General features: G+C 32.4%; 1 protein-coding gene across 2 annotated transcripts in view; it reads left to right on the top strand.

Moving 5' to 3' along the window:
• The window catches only part of LCORL (ligand dependent nuclear receptor corepressor-like), a 174,437-nt gene that overhangs the window by 137,264 nt on the left and 17,427 nt on the right, over positions 1–19,746 (top strand). The window contains exons 6-7 of one of the 2 annotated variants that reach the window (XM_012638497.1): positions 650–743; positions 2,058–6,214. In XM_012638497.1, the coding sequence (XP_012493951.1) occupies positions 650–743; positions 2,058–3,090 (1,127 nt within the window). In that variant the 3' untranslated portion in view covers positions 3,091–6,214. Of the gene's footprint in view, positions 1–649; positions 744–2,057; positions 6,215–19,746 lie in introns of those variants that run through there. The other variant, XM_012638499.1, reaches the window with a different exon arrangement.

Below are 19,746 nucleotides of genomic sequence, written 5' to 3'. Positions count from 1 at the left end.
ATTGTTATATGTCTTTATCCACTCATATATATAACCATAATACATTATATAGGCAATGATTCAACTATTGTACATTTCAATAATTTAATATAGTAAAATTTTACATTGTGCATTCTAGAAAATACATTGGTTTATACATAGAGTCACTGTTTACCTAAAGTATATGTGCCAAATATTACTGGTTCTAATAAATGCTAATTATTCAGTTCTCTTATGCGTCATCACATTTTCTATTCTCTCTATTTTGTGCAACTTATGTCACTCTTACCTTCCTCAAGCATTATCTGGGCAGCCTTTAATGGAAAACAGTCATAAATGAGCAGTCAAATGGCAGTTTACTACAAAGTGGTGGGAGAGATGACCAAGAGTTGATTTTTAATTAGATTTTATACCATGTAGTCTGTCAGTTTCTTTTATATCACTTGGCAGTGCCAGCTCCTCCTCTGTTCTTTTTTTTTCCTATATAGTGCCTTCCCAGTCATTTACTATTGCTAAAACCATGTAAGATGAGAAAGTAATGGCCACATATCAAATACAAGTGTTAATATTTAGATCATGAATAAGTAGATCAGCAAAATATGAAATGTTAAAATATAAGGATTGCCTATCTGTTACAAATATAAAGTTTTTTCTCTTGCAAAAATTATAGGGGATGGAGTGTTAGATCTCTCTACAAAGAAAACCAGCATAAAATCTGAAGAGTCATCCATATGTGATCCTTCTTCTGAAAATTCAGTGGCTGGGTAAGCAATATCTAGGAAATATAATTTAATATAAAATTATCTCTGCAGAGAACTCTTAATACTATTCCGAGTAGTACTGACATAACATAGTTTTCCTCCAGAATTTTTGTCACTCATGAGTGTGTCTCTCTCATACCTTTCATTTGTCCTTTCTCTTTCTTTTTTATTCTTTCTGTTAAAGAAAAGTTATCAGAACAATCACCAAACTTTAGTTCATGTTACTAAAATGAACTACCAACTTAATCATAGAATACAAACTAAGAAGCAGGACAAGTAAGAGAATTTTAAATTAAATATTCAGGAGGCAATTTTAAGGGAAATATGTAATTCAATATTTAATTTTTTTAAACAATGAACAAATTCTGAAAATACTGTATTTACTAATTCTTAAAGCTAGTTTATAGTGTTTACATTTTTTCATTGTGTTTAGCTGTGGTGGCAAATGATTTAATATATCTAGTAATCACCACAAAAAGTCCTTTAATGTTTTGAAAATTGTCATTAATTTAAATAAATAATTAGTAGTGAAATGCTGTTCTGTTGGATATTTGGATTTTTTTTATAACTTTTGCATCTTCCCATTAACTAACTATATAGGAAGCTTTTTTTTGTCACATTTAAATCATAGATGTAGAGTGTAATTTGTTTCAACTAAGGCTACAGTAGTTTTGAGTCATAAGGTATAGTGAACTTTCTTTTGAGAAACTTTGAAAATTACAGTGATACATTTGGAATAAAAATAACATAATATCTCAAAATAAATTATTTTATCCAAATATAACTTATCTACTTGTTTCAGATTTTTGTCTAGAGAAAAATTAGTCTTGTAAAAATATGGGATGTTTGGGTTTGGAAATATTCTTGCTGCTACAAATTTCCTTTAAAGGGGTTGACTCTTTTATTACTTGTTTAGCGGTAACGTCACGTTTCTACTAACAAAAACTCCTTTAGGATTTGGGTATTTTTTATAACGGAACTCTAATTGCACAAATAAAAATTATAAGTGTTGCTCTGCAAGCATCTGTCAGAGGAATAGCAACATCATGAGAATATTTTTATAAATACTGAGTTAGGATTTTATGTTCTTGGAAGGTCTGCCCGTTGAGGCCACTGTATCATTGACACATTGTCCTACCAGGACTGTAGCGTTTGCTTTGATAAGGAGTAACTACCACATCTCACAGACTTAAAAGTGTCATAAGCAGTGATGTTACCTAAGCAAGGAGTATAATAAAGGAGTGGACCCTTCCCTTCCATAGCTGTGTGAGAGTCTCTCATGCATCAGTTTACCATCGTTTCATTCCATCCATCCAGGAGACTACACAGAAACAGAGAGGACTATGTGGAAAGAAGTGCTGAGTTTGCAGATGGTTTGCTCTCAAAAGCTTTGAAAGACATTCAGTCTGGAGCACTGGACATAAATAAAGCAGGCATACTTTATGGCATACCTCAAAAAACTTTACTTCTCCACTTAGAAGCCTTACCAGCAGGGAAGCCTGCATCTTTTAAAAACAAAACTCGAGATTTCAATGATAGTTACTCATATAAAGACAGTAAAGAAACGTGTGCAGTGCTGCAAAAAGTAGCCTTGTGGGCAAGAGCTCAAGCAGAGCGCACAGAAAAAAGTAAACTAAATCTACTTGAAACCTCAGAATTAAAATTCCCAACAGCTTCCACTTACCTCCATCAGTTAACTCTACAGAAAATGGTTACTCAATTTAAAGAGAAAAATGAAAACCTACAGTATGAAACTTCAAATCCCACTGTACAGTTAAAAATTCCTCAGCTACGAGTAAGTTCTGTTTCAAAATCACAACCTGATGGTTCTGGTCTGCTGGATGTTATGTATCAAGTTTCCAAAACTTCTTCAGTCCTAGAAGGATCAGCTCTCCAAAAACTGAAAAATATACTCCCTAAACAGAACAAGATAGAATGTTCTGGGCCTGTAACTCACTCAAGTGTTGACTCTTACTTTCTACATGGGGACCTCTCTCCTTTGTGTCTTAATTCTAAAAATGGAACAGTTGATGGAACCTCTGAAAATACTGAAGATGGATTGGATCGAAAAGATAATAAGCAGCCCAGGAAAAAACGTGGCCGCTATCGGCAATATGACCATGAAATAATGGAAGAGGCTATTGCAATGGTAATGAGTGGAAAAATGAGTGTTTCCAAAGCACAAGGAATTTATGGGGTACCTCACAGCACTTTAGAATACAAGGTAAAAGAAAGATCTGGAACACTGAAGACTCCTCCGAAGAAGAAACTACGATTACCAGACACTGGGTTATATAATATGACAGATTCAGGGACTGGCAGCTGCAAAAACAGCAGCAAGCCTGTGTAGATTACTTGTTAGGAAAATGTTTGTGTGTATGTGCGTGTGTGTTTGCGTGTGTGTGTATGTGCACAGGTGTGTATTTGTGTGTCTGTATACACACATGTGGGAATTACAAATGCTCACTCTGACAGGAGACATGAAATTTTACAGTTCAAAAACCACTTACATGCCTTTTGAAAAAAAAGTTTTATTCAGGGTTTTCACTGTGGTCAGAATTATATAGTTGCTTACTTAATTCTGATAGTTTGTATTTAATCCTTGTATAAATAGGTGAAAAAGATTCAGGTTTTCTTTGGTAGTCAATAGCATAAAGCATTGTGGGAAAACAAGTAATTGTCAAGTGAAACATTTTTATTGGTGAAAGACCATTCCAGCCATTCAGTTGAACCATCTTATAGAAATATGATATTAATAGTTTGCAAACATTTTACATAACATACTTACAGTTATTGTAAGTATGTCAAACAACCAATCAAAGTTAAATAGACAGCTATCTCCATAATGAGAAAAATTAATATATACAGTATTATTACACTACAGTGCATTCTATGAAATACAAAATGCACTCAAGTGCATCCACCAGGAAGAGAAGAGAAAACCTTAAAGGATATGTATAATGAAATTTAATATTTATCATTTAATAGTTGATTTAGCAGGAAGTTGGGGTTTATAAGGTATATACTTTTTTAAAAAAACTGACACATAGTTAACCCCAGCAGCTATAGAATCCTTTAATATAAGATGGAATACTAAGAACAAAAAATAATTTAAATTTAATTATTAAAATAATTTAATTTTGTTTTTCATTTGAAAAATAAGCTAATGTGTAAGGTTAGAAAAGAAAGTTGGAATGCAACTTAGAGCATGTTTATGATGTGCACAGAAAAAGCTTGAGAATGATCATTTTGGTTTAAATGTGCTGGTTAGTTGATGTTATGACTACTTTAAATTTTAAGGATTGTGATACACTCCTACTATTGAAAAACCTCAGTGTAACTTTAATATATTTGCTGCTGTGACATTTCAAAACATTTTCAGTTTATCAAAATGAATTACAGATTTCATTTTGGTGGGCGATACATTATCATTTTGCTAATAACCAAATTTGCAGTTTGTTCAGGGTCTTGAATATATTTACAGATGTTTAACACTGAAGCTGTTTTGAACTTTCAGTAATGTAAACTCTCTACTAATTGGGTAGTTAGAAGCTGGGCAGTGCATTTTAACTTTTACTAGACTCATAAGAGAGACCAGTAATTTTTATATAGCAGTTTTAAAATATGGGTCAAAGTATCCATGTTGGATTTATGGAGTATGCAGTTTTAGTGGTAAAATATTATAAAGCATGTGCCTCCGTATAAAGAATGGGGATTTGCTTTATATATTCAGAATTCTCCGAGCACCCCTTTTCTGTTAAAATTCAGGTTCTGGTCATTTTTCTAAGCCAGTTTTCCTAAGTCCAAAAGGAGTACTTATAGCTGAATTTTAAAAATAAGTGCACCTTGTCAAATACTTGTGTTTTTACACTTGTGTTTGTGTGTATTTAATAATCACGTATACATGTAATACTAAAGAGATTTTCAGCTATTACATTTAAAAACTGCTTACATATGTTTAAAGAAACTGAAGAGAAGCTACACAACCAAGCAGTTATTTGGTCTCTGAGCTCTATACTGAACCCTCTTCAGCTATTAATGTTACCTGCATACTAGGGTATGAATCCTCTTGCTCTTTTTTTGCCCCCCAAGAAAATATACATAATAGATTACAGAACAGCAGATGTCAGGGTCATCTTTCTTTTTAAAGAATTAAGCCATATTTTGTGAGGGTCAGAACTTGGATTATTTAATATATTTCCCCCTTCCCCCATTGAAAAACAAAGTTAAAGGTAAAATAAATGTTTCAAAACAATTTTATTGACCTCTTTATACAGAATTTTACTTGCAAAACTTTGGGGGCTTGAATGCATTGCATAATATTTATATTGTATTGAGCTTTTTTATTCCTCACACTATATTTACATTAATAAATTGATTGAGAAGTTTATAGTAAAGGAAAACTTACAGAACACTTTTGTATCATTTAAAAGATGACCTGACCAAAAACTTTACAGGATTCATAAATCAGGGATCATTTTGCTATTGACTTCACAGTGATCAGTAGTTTTATAGGTAATATTATAGTTCATTTGCAGCATTTTAGTACTTGTATTATTTATTTTTGGTCAGAAATAGTAAATTAAAATATTTTTTGATAGTTTATAGGTAATGTTCAACCCATAACTTTTAAAAGAAACAAAATGTTTCTATTATTGAGTTAACTTTTTGATTATACAAACTAGGAAAGGCAGGGAAATTTATGGGTTCCCCTTCTCCCCAGTGATTCTATTAAGTTGTTCTTTATGTTAAACTTTGAAAGTACTTTATAAATTTAGTTACCAGTTACTATTTATTAATTGACAATTTTCTGAAAAATCCAGTTTCAGCAGACGTTTAATGAAGGTGAAAGCAACCCTTATGTGCTTTCTACTTATTTGAATGTTCCTCAAGTATTTTATATTTTAAAAAAAAAAGAAGGAAAAAAAAAACAGTGCCTCTGTTTTTAGAAAACTACTGCTCAGTAAAGTTGTTTAAACCATTTCTGGTAGCTAATGACAATTTTATATTAAATTGTATACTAACTTTAGTGAGACTGATTTTTTAGTTGTTTACAGTACAAATACTTGTATTTGTTTTTTAATTGCAGTATTTCCATTGTCGCAGTAATTTAGTAAAACTCTGTGGCTGCCTTGATTTTGACAGATTTTGTTAATATAAACTGATTGTTAGGCAATTAGTTATTTATGCATAAATCAATTGCACTATAATTCATGAATTATTTATTACAATATTTTCTAATGAATTCATGTATCTGTCTTGTGTTGTAAATGTACTGTAATTCTGTTCCTACTTTGTGTTGTTATATATCTAAATCTGATTGTATGAATTTTAATTGTTCAGTTAACGTGTTTCTAGGTTGTAATTTGTAGTAAAGCACTTCAATGCTTTTGCACTTAAATTTACAACACTGTTGGTGTGTGATTGATTTACTCATTCAGTAAAAGAAAAAAAAGAAAAGCAAAGAAAAAAACCTGGCTACACTGACTTCTTTGACTCACTCTAGGCAGTTTTATTAAAATTAGTATTAGAAATTGGCTTTTTCTGAAGAACTATTTCAACAAGCTTCTAATGGTCAAAACGGTTAGTAACACCGAAAAATAAGGATGTTTTGGTTTATGAATCAAACAGGAAAAGGTTAGAAAAAAATTGAAATTAAAAATCCACAAGGGATCTATGAAATATATAACTTTAGAACCTTTATATAATCATTTCAGAATAAATTCTAGATTAGAGACTTACATGTGTATTCAACTATTTTTTATTCATATATTAGGCTTTTCTTTGAGATTCTAACATGCGAGACATACAGAAAAGAAACAATTTGAAGCCAAATAAGAATATCATGGAGTTCTATAATTTGAGAACTTAGTTATCTAATAACTGACATAGACAATATAGTATAATATCTGAATATCTAATTGGTACCTTTATGAAGCTTTCTTCATATGGCATTAGATGGGAATTATTGGCCACCATGGTATTTTTGAAATTCCATTATTAAATGTAATAAACTCAAGAAGAAAACTTTTAAAGTATAAACTTACGTGTAACGTCAAAAAAGGGATATAAAAATTATAATGTTCATAATTTTGTGAATTTAATCAAATTGAAATTATAACATTTATTCAGAATACTTAACACTAGTTATTAGTTTTGATTATTTCTACTTCATACTTTATTAACAGAATAAAAGCCTTTGAGCATTTTAGGAACAGTTATAAAAGGATATTGATCTTTAAAATACAGTACAACATTTTTCTGAGAAACATGTAAATTCTCTTTAATTATTAGTTAAATATGTTTAACAGCCATAATATCACTTGAGAAACTGTTGAAGTGCGTCTGTCGCAACATTTTGGGGTTTCTTTTGCTTATGTGAAAATTATCACTTTTAATTTGCTAGAAAAGAATATAATTATCTTAATATTTGATAGTAATTTGCTCTTGCTTTTGCTATCTATATATATATTTTTGAACTATCTAATTGAATCCTGGGAGTCAGTTCTATCATTTTATACTCCTAACCATGACAAAATTTACAAAAACTTATTTTCAGAGAGGAAAGGATTACTGGAGTCATGTCCTATCTTCATCTGTCTAGAGGCAGCAGTGCACTTAAAAAGTCTTATTTTAATTTCACATCTCTTCTCACTTTGTTTCATAGCTTCTTTATTTCAAATCTCATGCTAGGTTTAGTGAAACATTGGTCGAATCCAGTAAAGTTACCTACTTTGCAGAAGTTTTGATCAAATGTTTAAAATTTGCTTCCATATTTTTGCTATTCAAATAACTAATTTTTATGTAAATGAAATATTGCACACTTATCTGTGAAACAGTTTATGTCAGTTTTAAGCAACAAAATAAAAATATTCCACTTTTTGTTTTAAAAGAAAAATCCTTTCATTTTTAATGTGCATGAACACAATAATCCCTTATTTAAACAAAATACATTCTTCAGTAGTAATTCATAATTAACACATCCCAATTCCAATCATAAATAAAATTTCTGTAAACCAGAAACTATTAACAACAACAAACAAATGTAACGAATCACAAGTGAAAGACTATTTTCATGTACAGAGTTTGGTGATATGTTTAATTAAAATAGATACTTTTCTGAAACAGAATTCTTTAAATATATTTTATGCTTCTTGGTACTGGTATTGGATTAAGAATTTTTTTGTAGACTTCTATATTGGTTAATAAGCAATCCTGGGTCTTAAAGTTAGATTTATATTAGTTTCTGCAGGGGGACATTTTCCAGCATTTGAAATTTAATAATTAGGTAAGTAATGCCTTTAGTTTTCATGTAATTTAGTATTTAAAATCAGTTAAAAATAGACTTCATTCCTAAATAGCTAATGCCTACATCTTAATCTTAGAAAAGACATTCTGTCATTTATATGAAACATAAATCCCTTAATTTTCCTTGTGACTATTGCAAAGCTCTCTTTTATTAATAATTTCATTTTCACTGCTTTGAAAAAATATCTATTTTAAATAAAGATTTTACTCCTACATCTTATTTTCCTTATGTGCACTAATATGAACTGATAAGTAATTATCAAAATAACTTATAAAATGTCTACTTTACAAAAATTTTAACTCCTGAAGCACTTCCCATAAAATATTAATATCTTCAAAACACTAAACATTATCAATATTTAAACGTAATCATATATAATCATCAGCTTTTATATTGCAAAAATAGGGCTTTGCTTTGACTCTTATACTTTGTCATAGGAAATTAATTATCATCAGTGCTTCATTATATTTTTGCTAAACAATAATCGAGAGGTCATTATTGCAGATCCCTAGGAGTCAGGAGTCCAGCAATACCAAAATATCTTTTGTTCAAACTCTTGTTAAAATTATAACTCCTTATAATGGTATTTTTGCTGTAATTCATTTTTTTGTTTGATTTTTATTTTTAGTTCAACTGTTGATGCAAAATCAGAGGAAGCTACTAAAATGGAAAAAGGAAAATCAGCATTATGCAAAGTTTTGGAATCTTTGTGCATACATCACCAGCAACAAGTTTTGGCTATGTTGAAATTTCTAGTCCAAGAGCAGAATGCTGCTTCTCTTTGCTGTTGTAATACATCATGTGTTGTGGCTTCAGAATCTCAAAAGCCTTTAATTGAAGATGATTTACGTGGTCTGTTCTGTAGTTGTGAATATAGGCTGGCAGAAAGAGGGTGTTTACAAAATGAAAGACAAAGCCCTGGTTTAGAGCCTCTGTCAGTCTGTATTAAAGATTTGCATTGTTTATCTTGCCAAACTGTAACTATTGAATACATTAAGACAGTAGTGAATAGAGGAATTGCAAACAGTTGTAATTCTCACAGGTGCTGTTCTGGGCTGTTACCAAACATTGACTCTACATCATCAGCCTTTCATAGTCCACTTTTGTCAAGGGAAGTATGTGACCTTTCCGTCAGTCTTAAAGATGTTTGTAGATCTCGAAGTCCCTCACCCCCACCATTATCACCTGTAGAGACTGAAGGATTTGAAAGATTGAAAGATGTCATCTCAGAGATTTCATCCTTAGAAAATAAACTTGAAACAAACATTAACCAGCCTCCGTCTCTCACACCAGCAGAAATAAGCAGCAACAAGGGTGATCATGAAGGTGAAATACATAAACCTAAAAAATCCAATAACTCTGATTCTTTGCTCTCAGATGACAGCAATAATTATACTACAAATCATGAAAAAGGTGAAACTGCTGTAATTTTTCAAGATTTAATGGATCGCATTAATGAAAAATTAAAATCAATAGAAACCACAGATATGACAAACCTTGTAAAATTATCTAGTAGTGATTGTAATACAGAAAATGACTTAAAATTGGGAGATTTAATAACCTCTCTCTTGCATAATGCAAAGGCCAGTGATTACAGTTTTATGGAATTACTGAGTCAACATGATAAAAAGGTAGAAAATAAAATTATTCAGACAAGATTTCGGAAGCGTCAGGAAACCTTATTCGCAATGCACAACTCCTCTGATTCACCCATGTGTAGAAGGCAGTCTTTACAGATAAAAAGAGAACTTGCTAATCTTAGTGAAAATTTTATAAGAAAAAAATACACCGAAAAAAATTCAAGGAAATCGATTCACAATGATGAGGTGTTTTTATCAGACAAAGAAGAATCCTGTCATTGCCAAGGGCCTTCTTTACAAAATTCTAAAAGCCTTCAAGATAAAAATCATGCAGAAACAACAGTTTCACCAAATTATGCATTACAGTCATTGCAACTACCTCTTCCTAGTTTAGAAACTAACCTATCTTTTGATGCATTTTCAGAAAGCTTAAAAACAACTTTGCCTGAGAAAATAAGCATAAGAAAGTCACAAGAGAAATCTGCAGCTGGAAAAAAAAAATCGCAAAATCATAGGGGGAATCTAAAATTAGAGAATACTCAAATTCCTTTGAGAAGTGATGTTTCTGGACTTTTGAACAGAGCTAAACGAAATATTGTGCCTCCAGGATGGTATTCTATATATGTAACAAATAATTATGTTTTTAAAAAATCCCCTAAGGCCAAAAAAGTATCTGAATCCACAAAAGAAAAAGATCCAATGAAAAACATTCCAATTGAAAGCTCACCCAATATAGATCTAAACAAAATTGCAATGAATTCTAATTTACAAGTTGTTGTGGAGCGTTTGGAAGATACAATAAATATGGCCAAAAAATCTTGGAATAATCAGCCATTATCAGAAGGATGTAAAACATCGAAGAGAATGATAGAAATTGATGGAAAAGAGCAAAATGCTGCGAGAAATATGACTCTTACTCTCAACAGAATGACATGCAAAGAGCAGAGTTTATCAAAATCTGTGGTAGCATCCAGCAATATCAAAAGTCAGCATATGCCTACAATGGATTCGAATAACAAAAGACTTGAGAATCTGAAAAAGTCATCTATTTTAGATATGGGTAGCTTGATTTCCAGTGTTGAAAATGTGCCAAGAAAATATGAAGGTATCAAAGGCTCTTCTTTTTCCAACTATTCCAGCCCTATCAAACTCATGTTTTTATCCGAGGTTAAAAGCAGTGAAGGAGTCAAATATATTTTAACTTCAGTTGGTACTTCCCAATCAAATGTTCATCTTCCTTCTGAAAAATGTACAACCCGTCATGTACCTGAAAAAAAGCCAGAAACAAATGAGGATATCCCAAATGCTAACTTTGAAAGTTATAGTTCTAATCATTACACTGACACCCTTCAAAAGGAACTAAACAAATTTAATTATGCGAAAGAAACTACAGAATCCTCTGCAATGTTTATAGATGATATAAATAGTGATAAGCCACAAGAAGAACCTAAGGACAGTTCAAGTAGTGCTATTGATTCATCTTTTAAAAGAAAACCAGGTAGACCAAAAAAAATAGGTCCCCAAGTTGTGAAACAGATCAAGCAACCAATTGGAAGACCCCCAAAGCCTAAAATAGATCAAACAGACATCACTGTTTGCCAACATGACTCCTTTAGTGCTGGAAGAAAAAGCCCACAATCTGTCTTATCAGAAGTAGAAGAAGGTATTTATAAGAAAAGTATTACAGTGACTGTTATTTATGGAAGGTCAAGAAGAACTAAAAGGCATGTCTCTGAAGGAAGTGTAAACATAAGCAATATTATGTCTTTAAGCAATAATGTTGCTGATTTTCCAACCAAGTATAATACTCTCAGAAATATTAGAGAACACAAAATTGACTTGGGTGAAAGAATAAGTGCTGTATCAAGCTTGACTACTGAAAGTGAGATCTTGGGATCTGGCTTTGAATATGTTAGACCCATCAAGAACAAGTCTGTAATACCTCAGCCTTCCAAGAACATTAGTCGACCAAATCATAAGCCTTTGGCAGTAAGTAGGAAGCCTGGTAGACCCGCAAAAGTGAAAATTTCTGGCATATCTGTGACTATTAATAGAATTTCACCTCAGGAAAGAGAAGTAAGTATTAGCAGCTGCTTACCTCCTTTAGAAAATAATATGTTTGAAAAAAATCTGCCTGAAGAAAAGCAAGACCAACAATGCAATAAGATGGATAAAACAAGGCATACTAAAGCCGACATATTTAAGAATGGATCAAAAAGTATGGTTGCTCCTATACCTTTGAGACATTCTGTTAGGGATAGAAAGCCATCTCTGCATTTCTTACATTCATTAGCATCTTCTAGCTCATTTATTTATAGAAATGCTGTGCTCCATAAGTCATATAAACTCCATTTGCAGAAAGGTAAAAGTCAGAAGGAAAAACATAGGCAGTCAAGGACAAAAATAGCTTCCAAAGATACCCCAAGAACTAGATATTCAAGGAATGCAAAAAAGTGTTTGGAAGATAAATTAATACCCATTTCTGAAGTATCCTTGGACCCTATAATTTCCTCAAACCCTCTGCTCAGGTGGTGGGCTACTTCTACTTCAAATGATTCCTTATTAGAGGAATTAAACAATAGATTTGAGCAAATAACAAATGCTTGGGTGAAAGTGAGTGGAGATGAAGCTGAAAATTGTGTTCATAAAAAAAGAGAACACATTGAAAATGATCATTTCAAAATAGCAAGCCCTTTGGAAACTTGTCTTTTAGAACTTGAAGTTTCACCAGTAAAAATGCTTTTTCAGAAAAAGTATGATTTGAATGAACTCTGTACCTGGTTTATGCAAACAACAGAAACACAGTCTCTTTCACTAGTTAGAAAAGCAAATGCTCGAAATCCTTTGGAAGTGATAAATACTAAAGGAATCAAATTAGGGATGAAATATTCTGATTTTAATACCAGCCCCTTCAGAAAGCACTTTAAAAAGTTTGCACTCTCTTCTCCTTCAAAATCAGCAGAGAAGTTGCATATACTACATAAAGTGGTTAGCTCTCCTCTCTTAAATGTGAAAAGTAATTTAGCAATAGCTAGATTAAAAAGGACTGAGTTTAAGAGGTTGCATCATGAAAGGTGGAGAAGAGAGAGAAAGCTGCACAACCATGGAACACTTGGTTGGAACTCTAAAAGGAGGAATTTAAGATTTTTCTGCCAGAACCAATTTTTAAATAAGACTGAGGGGGGAACAAATGCTGACATCCCACTCCAAGGAAAAAGCACAGTAGATAATCAATGTGTTTTGCCACCTGAGATCAAGGATGACTTTTTGCAACAAAGAGTGGTAATGCCTGACTTCAAAATAGATGCTAGTTTAGAGAATAAATTTAAGTCAGAAGCAAAAGAGAATGGGATAAACTGCAGCCAAAAAGATTTTGAAAAGGGACCAAGACTAGGAAATGTATGTCCAGATAATTGGAGGTCAAAAACCTTAAAAGATTGTAGAATATTTTTGAGGAAGCTCAACTATCTTGAACACAGAAATACTTTTAAGCTAAATACAATCATTTACTCTCCTGAATCTATTGACAATGGAAGTAATCACCAGACTCAGATAGAGGAATCAAAGCGCTTTACTTTAAGATCTCATTCTGCTAGGCAGAATTCTTTTAAAAAGCAATCTAAAGAAATAGAAAATGCTAAAGCAAATAGTTCTTCAACTGATAAATTTGCTGGCCAGCTTGACAATAGTAAATTAAGTAAATGTGTTAACTTTGACAAGAATCCTTCTGATAGTTTTGAAGTTCTTAGCAATTTGAACAAAAGAAAAAGACCACCATGGAAGACCACAGAAATGTCAAGAAAAAGACATAAACGACAGTCTTGCAACAGTGGACAAATGGCAAACTATTTTTCAAAATCCCTAGGTAAGTTCTTCTCTAATTAATTTTAAAGTTTCATTGTAGGTGCCTTGAGTCAAGTATACGATAACAGATAGAAAAAGAAAAGCTGATTCAGTTTTAATTTGTTTCCAAAATATTTGGACAACCTAATTTCTTGGCACCTAGTATGAAACTCATGAAATTAGGTGCCGCCAAATGTACCAGTATGTTTCCCCCTCTTAATTTATCCAGGATTTCACACAAACAAAAATATGTTTAGTGGAGACCTAGAAAACGTCTTTAAAATGTATCATTAATGTGAAAGTTATATTATCTGGTATTTCATTTGATAGATCTGTATAAAATCAGAAAACAGTTTGACAGATAAATATGACTAACTAAAAATTAACTACTGTACTACAGGCTAATATATATTTATTCTCTTGATAAATAACTATGAGACCATGTAGAAGAAATAAAGACTATCTCATTGCTGAATTGATAAAGGCTATCACATATTATAATCCTAGAATATAAAAAAAAGCTCATATCCACTGTCAAGCTGTTGCCATTTGGAACCCACTTTAAGACTGATTATTTGAAGAGTGCTATGGTAATTTTTTTCAATAAATCAGAAAACTTGAGTAGGTTTTTTTTGTTTTTGTTTTGTTTTGTTTTTTTTAAGACAGTCTCACTCTGTTCTGCAGGCTAGAGTGCTGTGGCATCAGCCTAACTCACAGCAACCTTAAACTCCTGGGCTCAAGTGATCCTCCTGCCTCAGCTTTCCAAGTAGCTGGGACTATAGGCACATGCCACCACACCTGGCTAGTTTTTCTGTTTTTAGTAGAGACTGGGTCTCGCTCTTGCTCAGGCGAGTCTCGAACTTCTGGGCTCAAGTGATCCTCCTGCCTCGGCCTCCCAGAGTGCTAGGATTACAGGTGTGAGCCACCGCACCTGGCCGAGTAGGTTTTTTTCATATCAGACATTGAACTCATTTCTGCAGATATTATAAAGGTTAGGATTCCCTTCCACAGATAATCCATAGCGTAGTAAGAAAGAGTAATATACAATTCATTGTTAAGGTAATGCTGAATTCAGAATGTACACCCAAATTACTTTGGCAAGTAATTATGTGCTTTACTAAGTTATACTGACCTGACCTTGGTACCTTAGGGAGAGACTGTTACCCTTTAGAACCTAGCAAAAATACCGTAGGAACAGTGTAGTTGCCGGCATTTCCAACTCTGCTTATTGATAGGTGCTGGACAATGCAGGATATTTAGGAGTGTAGGAGTGCTTATTGATTACTTCCTTAACCTGAAAGAGTGCCAGATTACATTTGGCAATTTAAGGATATTTAATCATATGGTTGCATTGTTATATTGTCTTTTTTAGGGGTATTTTTTGAGGACTGGGAAAGTGGCTTTATTTTTGTTACCTTTTATAAAACTAATTTAAAAGCTAAAATAAGTAGTATCAGGTCTTAAAATATTAAAAGCAGTAAATTCTAGAGTTTTAATAGGTTAATGATTTTTATGGCATCAAAAATTCAATCATTTAACTGAATAACTTTAAAATGCTTATTTCAATAATATCTAGCATGTAATGAGTAAAATCTCAAATATCTAACATGCAATGAGTAAAATTTTAAAGGTGGTCAAGTAGAATCTACACTATAAAAAATGAATCAAAACTAAAAAGAATGACCTTCCTTTCTTGCCCTCAGCACAAATAAAAATAACATAACAAATGACATGTCAGGAAAAAGGGGAAAAAACCTGATAGTGATTTTTTTTAAAACTTCATCTAAAAAGATGCACACATTTTGTAAAGACTGTCATGAATGGAGAATAAAATGTATGGTTTCATTTTTAATTCTCTATGTCATCCTCATTTCATGCTGTTCCAGTTTACTAAGGTAATTTACATTAATTCATTTTACAACAGAACCGTATTTTGTCCTTTCAGTTTCTTAATCATTGTGTCTTCCTGAGAAATAATGCTAAAGTTTATTTTAACATGATTCTTTACCCCTACTAAATAAATATGAAATCATTCTAGAAAAGTAAGATGGAAGATGCCTAATTACTACTTTTTCAAATTAATTCCAAAATCCTTTTGGAATATTTTAAATTTTTTAGTATTATATAAAGAATTGTTTTTCATATATCTCATTTTTAAAATTACTAGTACTATTTCCTGTTCTGCTTGAAGTTTTATTTATCTTTTACTGATAACTTTCCTTCTTTATTTTTTTAACATTCTTTTTTTTAATCAATCAACAAGGACATTATTTTTATAAAGTTATATTTATAGCAATATGTGTTATATTTACCTGATTTTTAAATGTTTTCTTAAAGTGTTTTTTTTTCTCATTATTCTTGGTATTTCATACTTCTTTTTGCCCTTTTAGAAATGATGCTAAAACTCATTATTTCATATGTGTTTTTCTTCGTCATATAATAATTAGTGACTGGTGACGTAAGAGACTTTTAACAGGACTTTTCTAGAAAAATTTCTAGAGCAATGTATGTAATGAAATTTTAGAATATTTCATTGATGAAAAGTTTTGCTTCTACCATGAACGTCTTATTTTTTTGTACATTTTAAGATTAACTGTCCAGACACAGTTTAATACATAGGAGTTTTTAAATTTGTACTTTTCCACATTTCAACTGCTGTGTATATCAAGCATAAACGTGGAAAGGAGGAAGAAGAAATGCAGTTCCATTCTATTCATAGTTCAACAAATATTTAATGAATGCCTACAGCTCTTAGTTCCCTTTCCATCTAAGTGAGAAAACAAGACCTACATCATTTATTTATTTGATAGAGTATATTTTATGTTTTAAGTGGGATTTTATGCTTTAAGGGGATCGAATGGTTAAAGCCATGGTTTTTGCTCTTATGAAACTTACCATCTCATGGGGGATAGAAAAATGAATTGGCAATTTCGGTCGAAGGATGGGATGAGTGCTATGATCAGAGAGAAAGATGGATTGTGGGAGTACATAGGAGGGAAATTGAACTCATCTTAGAGAATTAGGCAAGGATTCCTACATTGTCACATCTAAACTGAGGCTCGAAGGATGCCTAGATATTAGAAGTTGACCAGCCTGAGCAAGAATGAGACCCTGTCTCAACTAAAAATAGAAAAAAAATTAGCTGGGCAACCAAAAAGAGAAAAAATTAGCCAGGTGTGGTGGCACGTGCCTGTAGTCCATATAGTCCCAGCTACTGGGGAGGCTAAGGCAGGAGGATCACTTGAGCCCAGGAGTTAGAGGTTGCTGGGAGCTAGGCTGACACCATGGCACTCTAGCCTGGGCAACAGAGCAAGACTCTGTCTCAGAAAAAAAAAAACAGAAGTTGTTGAAAGAGGAGCAGAGCAAATTACATGTGGAAAATTTGGGTGACAAAAGATAGCAAACTTATTTGGAATATTGAATAATTTATAAGAACTGAGACATAAAATAGGAATCATGGGCTGCAGGGGAGTGGGAAAATGGTAGAAGATAAAGCTACTGAGGGAATCATAGCCCAAACTGTGAGATCAGCATCAGTTAACAAAATTAAAAATGTTTTTATTTCTTTTTTCATAGAACAATATCACCTTTATAAAAAATGTTTTAAGCCCTAATAGCAGCATTAATGGAAAAGAACAGATTTGAGAGAAAGCTATGAAGTAAAATGATTGTTTTAGAGAGTAAAGGAATAAAGGATAACATCCAGGTTTTTGCCTTAACATCTCAGTAAATGATAGCAAGATTCAGAGAGAGAATGCTCTTAAGGGGTTCAGTGTTAGACATAAGGGGTTTGAGGTGTCTAGTGGGATATCCAGGAAAAAATATTTAGGAAGCAGTTAGGTAGTATGGATCTGTTGCCCAGGAAAGAGGCGTGAGCTGAGAGAGATTTGGGAGTCAGCAGATAATTGAAGCCAAGAAAGTGGAAGTGATAAGGTAAGATTGAAAGAGCCTAGGATCTCAGAACCTCAGTGATACAGGGAAAACAAAAGATGTGCACAAAAGGAGACTGATGGGAGTTGTCAAGAGGTAAGAGGAAAGCCTGAAGAGTGTGGTGAATGGAAATGTGTTTTAAGAAGGGAGAAGACAGAGTGTAAATTGTTGATAAGGAGTCAGTTAAGATGAGCCCTGAAACTTGCAATGAATATAACAACAAGAAGTTATCTTACTGATTTGGGAGAGAGCAGCTTTGGTGAACTAATAGAGCCAGAAATCTTATTCAATGCTGGATAAGTAATTGTAGGAAGAAGAAATGAAAATTAGCACAGAAATGCTACAAGTGGCTATGGATGGAGTGGAAATAGAGAGGTAGCTAGAGTAAACTGGGCTTGAAGGCAGGTTTGAAAAAGAATATATTTACATGCCAGTGGGAAGAAGCCGGTAGAGAATAAAAGGTTGAAGATACAGAAACGAGTTAGCAAGCAGTGGAAATGGAGTGAAGCCCCTACGTTGATTATTAGGTGTGGGATCTGGGGCATTGTTAGAGAGATTGGTCTTGACCAGAAGGGTCACTTTTCTCTTTAAACAAGAGGGTTGTGAGAACAATGTGAACAATATTTAGAGATGCAAAGCAGTAATTTGTAGTCAGAATATTGAGATATTAGAGTCCATTTTCTATAAATCAAGAGATAATCTAAGAGTAGTACAGTGGGATTGGGTAATTGGGGAATGTGGATAGGTTTGAAATAGCTGTCTCAAGACATATAGGATTGAGTAACTGTGTGGTTTTATCTCAGCTGCCAGGATGTAAGCTTGGAGAAAGGTGGGCCCTTAGATTTAATAGTAGTTAGTTTCAGCAAGTGGGTATAATAGAAAGACAAAGAGATCAAGCTAAGAATGTATTCATTTTGTGACTATTAAGAAGCTATATGATCAAAGTAGAGTTCTAGAGAGTCTTTCTAATAGCATCATACAATATAGATTTTGGGGGTGGAGAAATGGGATATGTGACGTGCCAGTTGCAACAGATAATTTTTGAGGTGATAATGGCCAAAACTGAAGTGTGACTACTGAAAATAATACTATGGACCTTTTTAATATCAGTGTCTTGTGAGTTCCCAAAGCAAACGTATGCCTTTTCCTAATTGATAAATATCTGGATGCAAATAAACTGACTTTGGACACCTCTGAAGAAATTTTTAAGACAAAAATAACTTAATGTGGACTTGAAGCTACTATACTAATAGTACTCATCCTAAAACATTAAATTTTCCCATGAAAATTCATAATTCAGTTGATACTTTGAATTAGATTCTGACATGACTGAAAAATGTTCAGTTTGTCAACTTGTTTTGTCATCTGTCCTCAAAAATAACTGAATACACATTTTTTTCCAATTAAGAATTCTGGTTTTATAACTGGCATTATAACTGATGAGGTGATTTTAAGATAAATAATATACTCTTTCAACTACCTGAAACTAAGACTTTGATCTTGCTTATGAATGTTTTACCATATATTTTGAACATTCAACACAATATGTTTTTTAAAAATTAGTATGGTTGACACCACCCATTGCCCAGAATATCCTTAGACATTATTGTATAAAATTTAGAGTTTTTTCATGTGCTGTTATTGAACATAATTATCATTTATTGGAAAAACTATGAAGCATAGAGTAGATGATTTTCTAAATTTGATTTTGATAGAAAAACATTTCCAGATGATTCATTGTCACCTTATTCTAGTTTGCTACATAAGCATTCCACATATGGATTCCAGGGAACACTACCCATCTCGCACCCGAGATGCTCCGCGTGCAAAGGGTTCTGTGGTCAAATAAGATTGGGAATGCTCCTTTCTCTTACCTGTTCTTATTGAGTCACAGTGCCCCATTAGCATGTTAAGTTGAATTCCCCAAACTCTATATAAAATTACAACTTTTTATATCATACAGAATACTATATGGGGAACATAATCAGATATAGTACTCTACATAGTTTCCTGATAGAGAGTCTCTATATTTTTCTATGATATTCCCAGAAAGAATGTAACAACTGCAAGATATTAGTTAATTTATATATTAGATTTGTTCATGTTGTACATAAATTAAGTTGGGGTAATCAAAATTATATTTTAAGTACTTTATTAACATTTCCCATTAAAATAATGCTGTAGTAAATATCTTTAAGCCAAAGATGTTCACATTCTGATCAGTCTGTTTTATTTTTGTATGTTAGTTTTTTTTCATGTTGAGTAAAGAACAGAAAAGCTGTGGTAGCAATCATTTCATGAGGTCTTACTATCTATATTGTAAACTATGAAAAATCTCTTACTG

The sequence above is a fragment of the Propithecus coquereli genome, unplaced genomic scaffold, assembly GCF_000956105.1.
Source record: "Propithecus coquereli isolate 6110/MARCELLA unplaced genomic scaffold, Pcoq_1.0 Scaffold13, whole genome shotgun sequence".
Taxonomy (NCBI): domain Eukaryota; kingdom Metazoa; phylum Chordata; class Mammalia; order Primates; family Indriidae; genus Propithecus; species Propithecus coquereli.
This window is presented reverse-complemented; position numbering and strand designations above follow the sequence as displayed.